This window comes from Pipistrellus kuhlii, unplaced genomic scaffold, assembly GCF_014108245.1.
Source record: "Pipistrellus kuhlii isolate mPipKuh1 unplaced genomic scaffold, mPipKuh1.p scaffold_m20_p_3, whole genome shotgun sequence".
Lineage (NCBI taxonomy): Eukaryota > Metazoa > Chordata > Mammalia > Chiroptera > Vespertilionidae > Pipistrellus > Pipistrellus kuhlii.
The window spans coordinates 115,897,642-115,910,277 of NW_023425529.1; the positions used below are offsets into that span (position 1 = coordinate 115,897,642).

The 12,636-nt window shown below is 39.3% G+C and overlaps 1 protein-coding gene across 1 annotated transcript; it reads right to left on the reverse strand.

The window, feature by feature from the left end:
* Nucleotides 1–271: 271 nt before the first annotated feature.
* On the reverse strand, nucleotides 272–12,060 carry LOC118729632 (fibroblast growth factor receptor 4-like). The gene is given in 9 exon segments (XM_036457091.1): nucleotides 272–981; nucleotides 984–1,028; nucleotides 1,031–1,087; nucleotides 1,307–1,372; nucleotides 1,375–1,811; nucleotides 1,813–2,178; nucleotides 9,634–9,793; nucleotides 11,655–11,715; nucleotides 11,968–12,060. Coding segments are annotated over 9 exon segments (1,995 nt in total).
* Between the last annotated feature and the right edge of the window lie 576 nt (nucleotides 12,061–12,636).

Sequence of the window (12,636 nt, forward strand, 5' to 3'; positions counted from 1 at the left end):
CTTATATTCAGGCTATTAAAATGTTCAGGCCATGACTCCCAGGTCAAGGGCTGGGTTGAACTCCTCTGAGTTGGGAACCCAAGGCCAGAGTTGGAAGCCTCAACTGGGGACCCCAGGACCAAGGACGGGCCTCCCCAAAGCAAAACCAGAGACCTGGGACCACACCCTGAAGTTGGACTGGGGCTGCCAAGATCAAGCACCACCAGGGTGCAACAAAGCCAGGAGGTCCAAGGCTGCTGGATGTCCTGCCTCTACAGACTCATGCTCCTACTTAAGTCTGCACCCCAGGACAGGGGAAGGAACAGGGCCCCAGTGGCAGGGAGACCTGGCTGAATACAGAGTCACTGGAGGAGCAGGTGCTTCTGGTGTCCCCACCGGCTGGGGAGTAGGGTCCAAAGGTCAGGCAGAGGTCCAGGAACTCCTCAGAGATGGCCAGCAGGACCTTGTCCAGTGCCTCCGCCAGCTGCTTGGAAGTGGGCCTCTGAGAGGGCTCCACATGCCAGCACTCACGCATCAGCCCATACCTCTCTGGAGGGCAGTTTGGGGGCCGGTCCATCCGATGCCCCTCCCACAGCAGTGAGAATAGTTCCTCCACGAGGATACTAAGGTATGGGGAGCCCCGGAGGGTGAAGATCTCCCACAGCAGGATCCCAAATGACCACACATCACTCTGGTGTGTGTAGACTCGGTCAAACAAGGCCTCTGGTGCCATCCGCTTGACAGGCAGGCTGCCGTTGCTGGTTTTCTTGTAGCAGTCAGTGTGGTGGACACCACCGGCCAGTCCAAAGTCAGTCATCTTCATCCCATTGTCCTCTGTCACCGGCACGTTACCAGCAGCCACATCTCGGTGGATGCACTTTGGAGACTCCAGGTACTGCATGCCTCGGGCCACCTGGTAGGCGCAGGAGACCCGGGCAGGGAAGGAGAATGGCCTCTCACTGCTCCGAGGCCCATCAGGGCTGAGATCCAGGCCGGGGGTGTCGGGCCCAGGAACTCCTGCAGGTTTCCCTTGGCAACACTCTCCACATCACATACAGGGGGCCTTCTTGGGTGCAGACACTCATCAGGTTAACAATATTTTTGTGGCCAAAACCGGTTTGGCTCAGTGGATAGAGCATCAGCCTGTGGACTGAAAGGTCCCAGGTTCGATTCCGGTCAAGGGCATGTACCTTGGTTGAAGGCACATCTCCAGTGGGGGTGTGTGTATGAGGCAGCTGATCCATGTTTCTAACTCTCTATCCCTCTCTCTTCCTGTCTGTAAAAAAATCAATAAAAAAATATATAAAAACATCAATATTTTTGTGTTGACTGATCAGCTTCATCACTTCCATCTCAGAGGCCAGATCTGCCAAGTCCTTGTCAGAGGCGTTGTGAGGCCAGCAAGCAAGAGGGGGTGGGGAGTGGGGGCGCTGGAGGAAAGACTGATGTCCCACTCCAGGGATGAGCTTGACTTGGCTGAGGAGCCTAACTCCAGGGAGAACTGTGGGGACAGAGGGAAGTGGGACAACTTCTGCACCGCTGCGGGCTGCCCGGGGTGCTGGCCATGGAGCATGTGTCCACGCTGCAGGCCGGCCAGCAGCGGGAGCACCGCCCACACCAGGGAGCCCGGGGTGCACAGGGTGAAGTCTGTGTATCTGGCATCGGGCACCGCTGCTGTCCACGCGAGGTCCTCCTCTGGCAGCACAGGGAGCCAGGCCGACTGGTAGGAAAGGCCGATGGAGTTGCCTGCCAGACAGGTGTACTCACCTGCGTCCTAGGCCAACGTGTTACGAAGGTATAGGACCTCTGCCTCTGAGCCATGGATGTCTGTTCTCCAGCACGCCCAGCAGGGAGCTGCAGCGGATGCTGCCCCTCGAATTCTCCACAAGGCGGGTGCCTGTGCCACCATCTGAGGGCACCGCGGTTTCCATCACCAGGTTCCAGTGCTGATGGCGCAGCCGAACGCCTCCAATGCGATGCTCCCCATGAAAGTCCTGTCCATCTTTGAACCAGCGGATGCTGGGCTGGGGGGTTCCTGCAGCTGGGCAGCGGGACTGGACTGTGTTCCCAGCAGGCACTGCATGCAGTTTCTTTTCCATGCGCTTAGGGTGCTGGGTCTTCTGTGGCCCTGGTCCTAGCTCTTGCCAGGCTGATCCCCTAGCCCAGCAGGGACAAGAGGACTCAGCCAGGGCGCTCCTCCTGGGACCGGAAAGCTGTGAATGCACTCAGAAAAGCCTCGTGGAGCCTGGCAGCCCACTGCCCCGCCCACCTCTGGCCAGGCTCCTCCTGGACCTGCTGTCCTGACAGCCGCGAGGCTGGCAGCGGCTCTTTTCAATTTTTAGTGCTTCTTCAATGACTAAAATTGTACACGCCACATTTTGTAAAAGACTATAGGTGTGCCTCTAGGATATTTTTTCCTGAAGCGAGGTGACTGAGTTAAGAAGAGATGCATTTGTAATTTTGATAGATATTTTCAAATTACTCTCCCTACCAGTTGCTTTACTTACACTCCCACTAACAATATATGAGAGTGCTTCTATTCCAGCCTACAGAGGGAGGTGACAAATTTTGGATGATTCATTAAAGTAGGAAGTCAATATGTTTATTATATTACATTTTCCATTCCTAGAACATGGAATTCATACCTATCAGTTCAAGTCTTTTATTTCTTCTTCTTCTTCTTCTTTTTAAATATCTGTTTTTATTTATTTCAAAGAGGAAGGGAGAGGGAGAGGAAGATAGAAACATCCATGAGGAGAGAATCATGGATTGCCTGCCTCCTGGTCGTGTGCCCTGACTGGGAATTGAACCCTGACCTCTTGGTTCATAGGTCAATACTCAACCACTGAGCCGTGCTGGCCGGGCTGTTCAAGTCTTTTTGTTTATATCCCTCAGAAGTGTTTTAGAACTTTTCCCATGTAATTATACATATTTTTTCCTAAATGTTTTACCTCCGTGGTTGCTATTCAAAATGGACTCTTCTCTCTCATTATATCTTCTAACTAGTGGACCGGTGGACCTATGCATGAAATTCTTGCATGGGGGAGGGGGGGTGGAGGAGAGGCAGTGTTCCTTAACCTGGCTTGCACCTTCTCCTATTTGGGACCCCTCAGGAGATGTCCACTGCCAGCTTAGGACATCCCTCTCCCAATCTGGGACCGCTGGCTCCTAACTGATCACCTGCCTGCCTGATCACCCCTAACCACTCTGCCTGCTAGCCTGCTTGCCCCCAACTTCCCCCCCCCCCCCAGCCTTCTCACCCCAACTGCTCCCCCTTGCTGGCCTGCTTGCCCCCAACTTCACCCCCCTGCCAGCCTGCTCTCACTCAACTGCACCCCCCACCAGCCTGCTCACCCCCAACTGCCACCCTGCTGGCCTGATTACCCCCATCTGCCCCCCACCACCAGCCTGCTGCCCCCAACTGTGTCCCCTGCCAGCCTGATCTCCCCCAACTGTCCTCTCGGGCTGGCCTGATTGCCCCTAACCACTTCTGCCTCAGATCACTACCATGCTTTGTCCTGAAGGACATCCAGAAGATCTCTAGATCTAGTTTGCACATTACCCTTTTATTAGTATAGATTACTTGCTACTTGTTGTAATGAAGACTATTTTTTTCACATTAATAATATATTCAGCTGCATTGTTATTTTATTGTAGGTGGAAAATTTCAATTGGATCGTATTAAATTTTCAATATACAACCATAGCAATTGCCAGTAGTGACACTTTCACCTTCTTTCAAAATTTTATGTCTCAGTTATTTTTCTTATCTAATCATGGGTCAAATGTTATTAGAAGGTTAAAAGGTCCTAGAAGTAGTGTGCATGTGCATCTTTACATTTTTCCTGACTTTAGAGGGAATGCCACCATTGTATCCTCCTCCTGTGAGATATAGGGTTTTGTAGTGAGGCACATTGGGATATAAATAAATAAATGTATGTGTTTAATGCTGACAAAGTATCATTCAACAGATTTTTTAGCAGGCACTTTCACCATAGGCTTTGAATTTTGTCAAGCCCCTTTTTAGTATCTTTGAAGATGATTATGAGATATTTCCCTTAATATGAATAATATTTATAATTTTTAATATTAAAATAAGTGTGAAACATATGGCACTATGCAGTACTGGATGGTTGTCCCACTGTTCAGCCGTTCAATTGATTTGAATATTGTGCTTTTATTATATAGGATTCTTATGAAACAGTGCTGTAAAGAAATACATCACACTTTCTTTTTCTAAAATTGATGTTTTTAAGATATTAGTAACTTAGCAGTTTTAATCTCCTCCTGCCAAAGCTGTCACAGTCCATGAAATATAGTGTTATAAAATTAACATTCCCTCCAAATGTAAACTATTTTGTTGCAAAAGAACTATTTGACATAGATAATTGTTTCTTGGATTTAAAACTTAATTTCAGATCTGCTATGTTACTCAGATATATGTCAACATATCAAGTATTTCTTCAGAGCTTCAGGAAGCTTTCTTATTATAGATGGCTCCTTAGGGGGTGGTTTTATAAAGCATTAAATAGTCTTCAAGAATATGCACTGTCACCTCACTACAAACATTGAGGAGAAGAAAACTTGGCTAAGAAAAATAACTAAAACATTTTATAAAGTAAGAAACTCAGAGGAAAATATATAATCCAAACATGTAACAGATAGAATGTTTGGTTATGATTAGACTTCCTAACTCTGAAATCTGTTAAAAGGCAATGAAACTTACTAAAGTCTAACATAATAATGGTTCATATTTTTAAATTTCCAGGTATATTTATGTTTTGGGAAATAATTTAGATACTAATATTCTTATCAAAATAATGTGTGGTGTGGATAAAACTGAATATGATTTTTATTATGATTTAATTTTATATTTTGATGTTTCAGTGAAAATATGGAGTTTGTAATAAAAATAAAGATTAAAAAGGAATTAAAAATAGCTTCATAGTAATAAAAAGTTATATTACTATTGGGCTAAATTATATACTCTGTCAGGGAAATTAGACTTAAAATAAACACAGTATAACTTTTTTTATATAACTTGCATTTTTTTATATAACTTGAGCTAGAATGAGATAAAAATAACATGGAAATCATGTTTGTATTTTTAAAGTTTTTAGGTATTAATTTTAGATAGAAAAGAAGAGAAGGCAGAGAGAGGCAGAAAGAGAGAAAAAAACATTGATTTGTTGTTCCACTTATTTATGCATTCATTGGTTGATTCTTGTATGCATCCTGACTGGGGGATTGAACCCTTAGCCTTGGCATGTCAGGATCACACTCTAACCAACTGACCTACCCAGCCAGAGCCTTGTGAATTTTAAGGTAAATTTGAAAATAGTTAATGAGTATTCCTTACACATACACACATACATGCATGCACACAGCACACATGTGCACATGCACACACACAGAGCTAGCTTGAAAATATCAGTGTACAGGATAAAATTACATTTACACACAAAAAAATATTCTAATTGAAAAACTAGCATTCCCAACCATATTATTACAATTTTTCAATAGCATTTTGATTGTAGGGACAAATCTTGACATAATGCAGAGCTCTGACACCTCTGAGACTGAAAGATCTTCCCAGAAATATAATGTGTGATCTCATAATATTTCTCTAGGTCCTAGGAAAATATAGTGCCTTAATTGACATTTTTAGTAGTATTATATTTTTTAAAATATATATTTACAATCCGAGGTGTCCCCAGAAGAGGTGATGTAGAAGGTAATGTTTGTAATATGAAAAAAAAAATCATAAGAATCCTCTGGTCTTAATAAAATGTATCAAATAATTTTACATGTACATCCCTTGCTTTTTTTTCCCCCAGTGGTTAGCATGGATGTGATTTCCAGTTAAGGACAGGTACCTAGGTGCCAGGTTTTGATCACCAGCTCTGGTAGAGGCACATTGATTAGTTGCAAAAACTAATCAATGGTTCTCTCTCACATTGATGTTTCTCTCTGTCTTTCTCTCTCTCTCCCTTGCATTTTTTCTAAAAAGTCAATGAAAAATATCCTCAGGTAAAGATTAAAAAAAGAATACAATATACAAGATGAGTAGGCAGAGCAATGACAAATATAATTCCCAACATTGGTAGATGGAAATTACTATTTATTTTCACTACTAACTGTTAGACCATTTGATATTTTATTTTAAATGGGTCATTATCATTATTTTGCCAATGAGAAAACCATCATAAGAGAACAATCAATACTTTATTACATCTTACAGCAAATGAGACACAGAGAAAGACTTAGACACTGATTTTATCCCATGTGCTTTTTATTTTTTTATTTTATTTTTTTTTTTAAGATACCCATATTTTTTTTTTTAATTTATTTATTTATTATTTTTTTTTTACATATTTTAATGATTTTTTTTTGCCCCCCTCCCTCCCTCCCCCATAGCCCCTCCCTCCCCATAGTTTTATGTCCATTGGTTGTACTTATATGCATGTATACAAGTCCTTCGGTTGATCTATTATCTCCCCCAGATCCTCCTCCCCTCCCCGCTGTAATTTGACAATCTGCTTGTTGCTTTACTGTCTCTATATCTATCTTTTGGTTCATCAGTTTATAATGCTCTTTATTATCCACAAATGAGTGAGGTCATGTGGTGTTTCTCTTTCATTGATTGGCTTATTTCACTCAGCATGATGTTCTCCAATTCCATCCAGGTTGCTGCAAATGATGAGAATTCCTTCTTCTTTATGGCAGCATAGTATTCCATTGTGTAGATGTACCATAGTTTTTGGATCCAATCATCTGCTGATGGGCACCTAGGCTGTTTCCAAATTCTGGCTATTGTAGATTGTGCTGCTATGAACATAGGGGTGCATATATCCTTTCTGATTGGTGTGCTTTTTAAAGTCTTACCTTATTTTGGTTGGTTGGACCACTTGGTGTAACTGGAAAGAAAAATAATTATTATATAATATGAAGAAACTTACTTCAACTAAGGGTAAAGCAAACAATGATAAAATGTAATCAGATATATATAATTTTTGGAAACTATGGGAATGTTAGTTTTACCTTTGTACATAAGATTATTTAGTCTGTCACAATGCTTTTTGAAAATCTAAAGAAACTTTGAATTCAACTTCCCACCCTCCAAAACAGAGTTTTGACCAAGTCTATATTAAAATTTGAATTAAACCCAGATAATAAAATGCAGAAACTGGAGAGGCCTTAAATTATTACCAAGTTACAGGGACTTTTAGCAGACCTATTGGTTCTGGATATGTTTTATGTTTTTTGTTGAAAGCTTGAACTATATTTAACAAGAACTTTCAATTAAATTATTGATATCAGTTTTCTTGGTTTTCTTATATGGAAAATAGAGAATTGTAGCTGTTCACTAGAGGTTTTTTTTCTTTGTGAAAATTAAATAAAATAATTCATTTAAAGCACTATACAGGATAGCAAAATTATAAGTAATCTCTTAGTTATTATAAGGCATTGTTTTAATCATTACTTTGTATCCCTTTTTAAATATAACTTTTTATAATATACATTTTTATTGAAACTAAATATTTTATAAGTATAATTAAAATACCTTATAACCATGTTCGGTAGGCAGAATTTCCAAAATGGACCCTCAAAGTTATATAAACATTTAATCAAAACTTTATATATAATAGCCTAAGCGACCTTAAGACCATTCAATCATTAGACCATTCAACTGGTAGCTATGATATGCACTGACCACCAGAGTGCAGACACTGAATGCACAGGCATGGGAATATGGAACAGATTGATGGATCTCAGAATGGGGAATGGAGGAGGGTGTGAAGAGATTAACCAAATATCTTATATGCCTACTAGTGGCCCAGTGCATGGATTCATGTACTAGTGGGGTCTCTCGGCCTAACCTGTGGGGACCAGGCCAAAACTGGGTCTCCAACATCCCCCAGGGGTCCCAGATTGTGAGAGCACACAGACCAGGCCAAGGGATCCCATTGTTGCATGCATCTGTGCACTGGTCCTCCAGTGTACATAAAAGGACTTACAACTCCTGCAATCATGTGACGCTCTATGGCTTAGTTGACTTTAAGATAAAGCAATGATCCTAGATTATCTAGCTATGCCAAATGTAACCACAAGAATGCCCAAAGCAGAGAGTGTCCTCTGACTGATAGCAGTCAGAAAGATTGCCCTGGCTGGTTTGGCTCAGAGGATAGAGCTTCAGCCTGCAGACTGAAGGCTCCCAGGTTTGATTTCAATCAAGGGCACATGCTGGGGTCGCAGGCTTGTTCCCCAGAAGGAGGTGTGCCAAAGGCAACTAATCAATGATTCTCTCTCATCATTGATGTTTCTGTCTCACTCTGCCTCTTACTTCCTCTCTGAAATAAAAAAAAAAAAATACATTTTTTAAAAAGTCAGAAGGATCTTAAGTGTAAAGAGAACTCAGTGTCCCCTACCTGCCTTGAAGGTGGAAAAGCCAGATAAGAAGGAAAGTGAGTAGAGATTACCAGTAAGGAGGAAGTCCTAGCTGACAGCTAGCCAGGAAACAGGAATATCAATCCTGCAGCTACAAGGAAATGAATTCTATCAACAATCTAAATTAGGGGTGTCGAACTCAATCAGAGAAGGGGCCAAAATCTAAAATCCAGCCTAAATCGCGGGCCGAATGGTTTACTGAACAGTCATAAACTGTCATTGTGATGGAAATGCAGCGGAGTGCAGTGATGACAGCGCGGTGCGGGCCACATTGCAAGGCCTGGCGGGACGGATTTGGCCCGCGGGCCTTGTGTTTGACACATGTGATCTAAATGAACTTGGAAGTGAATTCCTCCCAGTGCCTCCAAATAAGAGTGTCATGCAGACAATACATTAATCTTCTACTATTTAGAAAAATTTGACCCAAGGAAACTTTAATATAATAAATATCATCTTAAATTGCTAAATTCATAGTATTATGTTACACAGCAAAATGAAATGAAGTATGCTATGATTATTGTGTTAGTACATAGCTCTTGAGACACCAAAAAGTAAAGATGAAATATATTTAATAAACATATTTATTTTATTAACCAGATGTGAATAATATTAATCAAAGTTCAATAGTATTGTATTTTGAAGAACATGTAGTTTAGGATAAAGAAAATGTGGCCACAAAGAATAAATAGTTTGCCTGGGCATTCCATCTGTGGGATCTATAACTGCAGGCTGCTAAAGCAATGTATGTCTATCAAATGTCATCAGTTATATTCTGTAACTCTTTATAGGTTTTCTGTGTATTCTTTACCTATAATTTATGAAGTAAGTTAATTGCATATTTTCATCATTCATATTCCTCTGTTAAAAATGCATAATCCTCATATAAGGTAAAATGTTTCATAGCTACAAACTGAAGCCATGCCTTATATCAGTTATTGATTGGTCATTTAGTGGCATAATTAAAATGCTCACTTTTTAAAAAATAGTTTTGTTTTATTTATTTCAGAGAAAATGGGAGAGAGAGCTATAGAAACATCAATGATGAGAAGAGATAATCATTGATCAGCTGCCTTCTGCATGCCCTGTACTGAGGATTGAGCCCACAAGTAGGGCATGTGCCCTGGACTGGGATTGAGCCTGGTACTCTTCAATTCACAGGCTGATCCTCTATCCACTGAGCCAAATTGGCTAAGGGAAAAATGCTCACTTTCTTAACTCCAAAGCTCCATACACTATACTGCAGTCCACTGTATTGTAGTGTCTCTCCTGTCCACATTCTATATTGCAGAGTTTTTGCACATAGCTTAATAAAGCATCATGATTGATTAAGAACACCCTATCAATTTTCTTAGAGATGCTACTGGTTACTGTCAAAGTAAAAAAAAAAATTGAGCTGCACAAAGATAAACAGGAAAGAAATACTTTATTTAAGTCTATAGCAATTTAGGAGAAAGATTGAACTCAATTCCTCTAAAACAAAGGATTGGAGAATTTAAAGAGCTAGGGTGGGGGGGTTGTATGCCAGCTGTACAGATATTTTATTCAGAGACCAAATCAAGACAAACAACAAACTTTTTATAGTTTTATGATAGGAGATAATTTTATAATTTGGAGCATGATGCCCTCAGAAGTTAGATTCTTAGAGTCCCACAGAGATTGGAAGATATAGGCTCTTCAGTTTGTCAAACTAAACATTGATCACTGCTATCACTTTGACCTGCTCTATTTTTTCAAAATACTTAACATCTCATAGAATATGTGTAAATTACACAAATAATTCAGTTTTCATGATCAAATCAGACAGAGAAAATACATTTTTATAATAGACAAATAATGGCAAACCATGTTTACATATTTTTTAAACTTCTAATTTGGAATTAGTAACTTCTCTATAAAGGATTTCTTTACACAAAAAGTATGATAAAATAGTAAAAAAAATACACAAAAGTTTGATTATTCTAGTATGATTTTTTTTTCTGGGATAGTTATGTCTTGCTTTTTGTCTATTCAATATTTAAAAATAATATCTGGAAATTTCTCTACTGATCCCATGGTAAGACTACACAATGACACTAGATTCATTGACCCTCACTCCTACCATTATATATCAAATGTTATGAATGTTAGCTTCAGATACTTCAGGGACCACTATTTTTTATTTACTTTTACTAGAATCTACTTAAACATAATTACCTGAAAAGCTAGAAAGCCATAAAGAACTGGATGAGAGGAGAGAATATAATCAAATACAAACAACATAGAGAGTTTTACTTTAGGGATGATAACCTCTAGAGAGACTGAATTAAAATTTAAAGAATTGCCTTGCCTTAATCCAAATTATGTAATCATTTATTACTTTGCAATAATATTCCATAACTAATACTCTGAGTTACCAGACAAAAGGGCAAATGATCTTGATTTTGAGTCTCAGTGTATTCTCTTTTGAGCTAAAATTAAGTCATTTATACCTGTTTAGACCCTTAAATTCTTTGTTTGTAATAATAATTACACCATGTTTATCTTAATGATCCAATGAGGTAATGTTTTCAATTGCATAGGATAGTACAAGCATATATTAAGTGTTAATTGCTGTTATTTGAAAACCTTAAGATCGTGGCTTTACTAGACTATCATAGAGTAATCATAGACTTTAATCCAAAGCGGACAGCCTCTTTACAAATACCCCAGCTAGTATCCTGCTCCTGTCATCTGCTCCCAGCCTCTCCCAGGTCACCTCTAGGACAATAATGGCCTGTATTTCACAAGACTACTTTCGTTTCCAAAAATTCTTAAAATTTGCCTGCTTACTAGTTCCATTTCTTGCTCTAACTCAATAAACTAGAACATATGTTAGTGTAAAATAAATTTACATTGTTTGACAAATGCATATTTATAAACATAAACCCTGAATCTCATAATTTTGAATAAATATGTAAATTTTTAAAATTAAAAAAAAACAACATATCAAACTTTTGGTTATCATCCCAGTATTTCAGCATAGTATTTCACCCTGGATTTACCAAAGTAATTGGCCCGTCCTATAATGATGATTGGATATTGATGAGTCAGGTCCCCAAGCTCCATGGATTTTATTCTAGAGATATGACAAAAAGTTATGAAAGTTGGCATATTATAAAGGAAATGTTATTGTTCCATCCAGTTTAGGAGAAATGCTTTCTGAATCCCAGCTGCCCCAATCCTGTCACTATTCAGTCGCCATCTACCTACCACTTTTCACTTGGACAGTGGAAACAGCAGAGTCACCTAAAGCTTGGGCTTCCAGGATTTGCTGAAAGACAGCAAGAGAAAAAGCTAATACTTTTGTGTAGAGAATACTACAAGATTCTTTCTTCTATAATCATTAAACATTTTTCATGGACTTCAAATAATGAAGAAACTCTTAATGACCTGTCTGTGTTTTTCATTTCATTCCATCTTGGTAGCTCACTGCTTTATTTTTTCTTAAATAAACTTAACATTTTTCTAAAAACATACAACTAGGTCTACTCAAGATAACCTTATTAGGTTGACCTTTATGTACAGTACCATCATTGCCGAAGTCTTTAGTCACGATTCTTGAAGAATTTTCCCCACATAACTGCACTATATGGCCCTGCTTTCCTCCTCCCGTCATCTTAGAGCACAGTCATCCTTGGCCTTCTGTGGTTAAGGCTTCCTTTATTTTCTTCTATGTGTCTGCTACCCTGATATGTTTATGTACCCAAAAGATTTCCTTAACAACATGTAGTGCTTTTGTTAATTCTTATCTTTTATGTTAATCTTTGAACGTTTGGACTTCATCTGAAATTTGTATCCATTTTATCTTAAGCGCCTACCACTGTGTGAGGTATATAAACGACTCTATCTGTCTCTATGTTGCCTTTATTTTTCCATGGGAAGATTAATCATTGTTATAGAATCTATAAGTTGTAGTTGTACTTAAAACTCCTATTTATTGAGGATTAACTATGCCAAGCCTGTGATCCTAAATGCTTAATTTAGTGTTCTTCATATGCTAGTATTTTAGAAATTAAGCTCTGTAGTATAAATTTTCATCCTGTTTTCACCACTTACAAGCTATTTATCTTTGAGAAAATTACTGTATGACCAAATACATCAGCTTTCTCATCTGTAAAACAAAGATAATATTAACTACATCAAATAATTGTTATAAAGCTTAAATAAATAATATACATAAATTATAATGTAC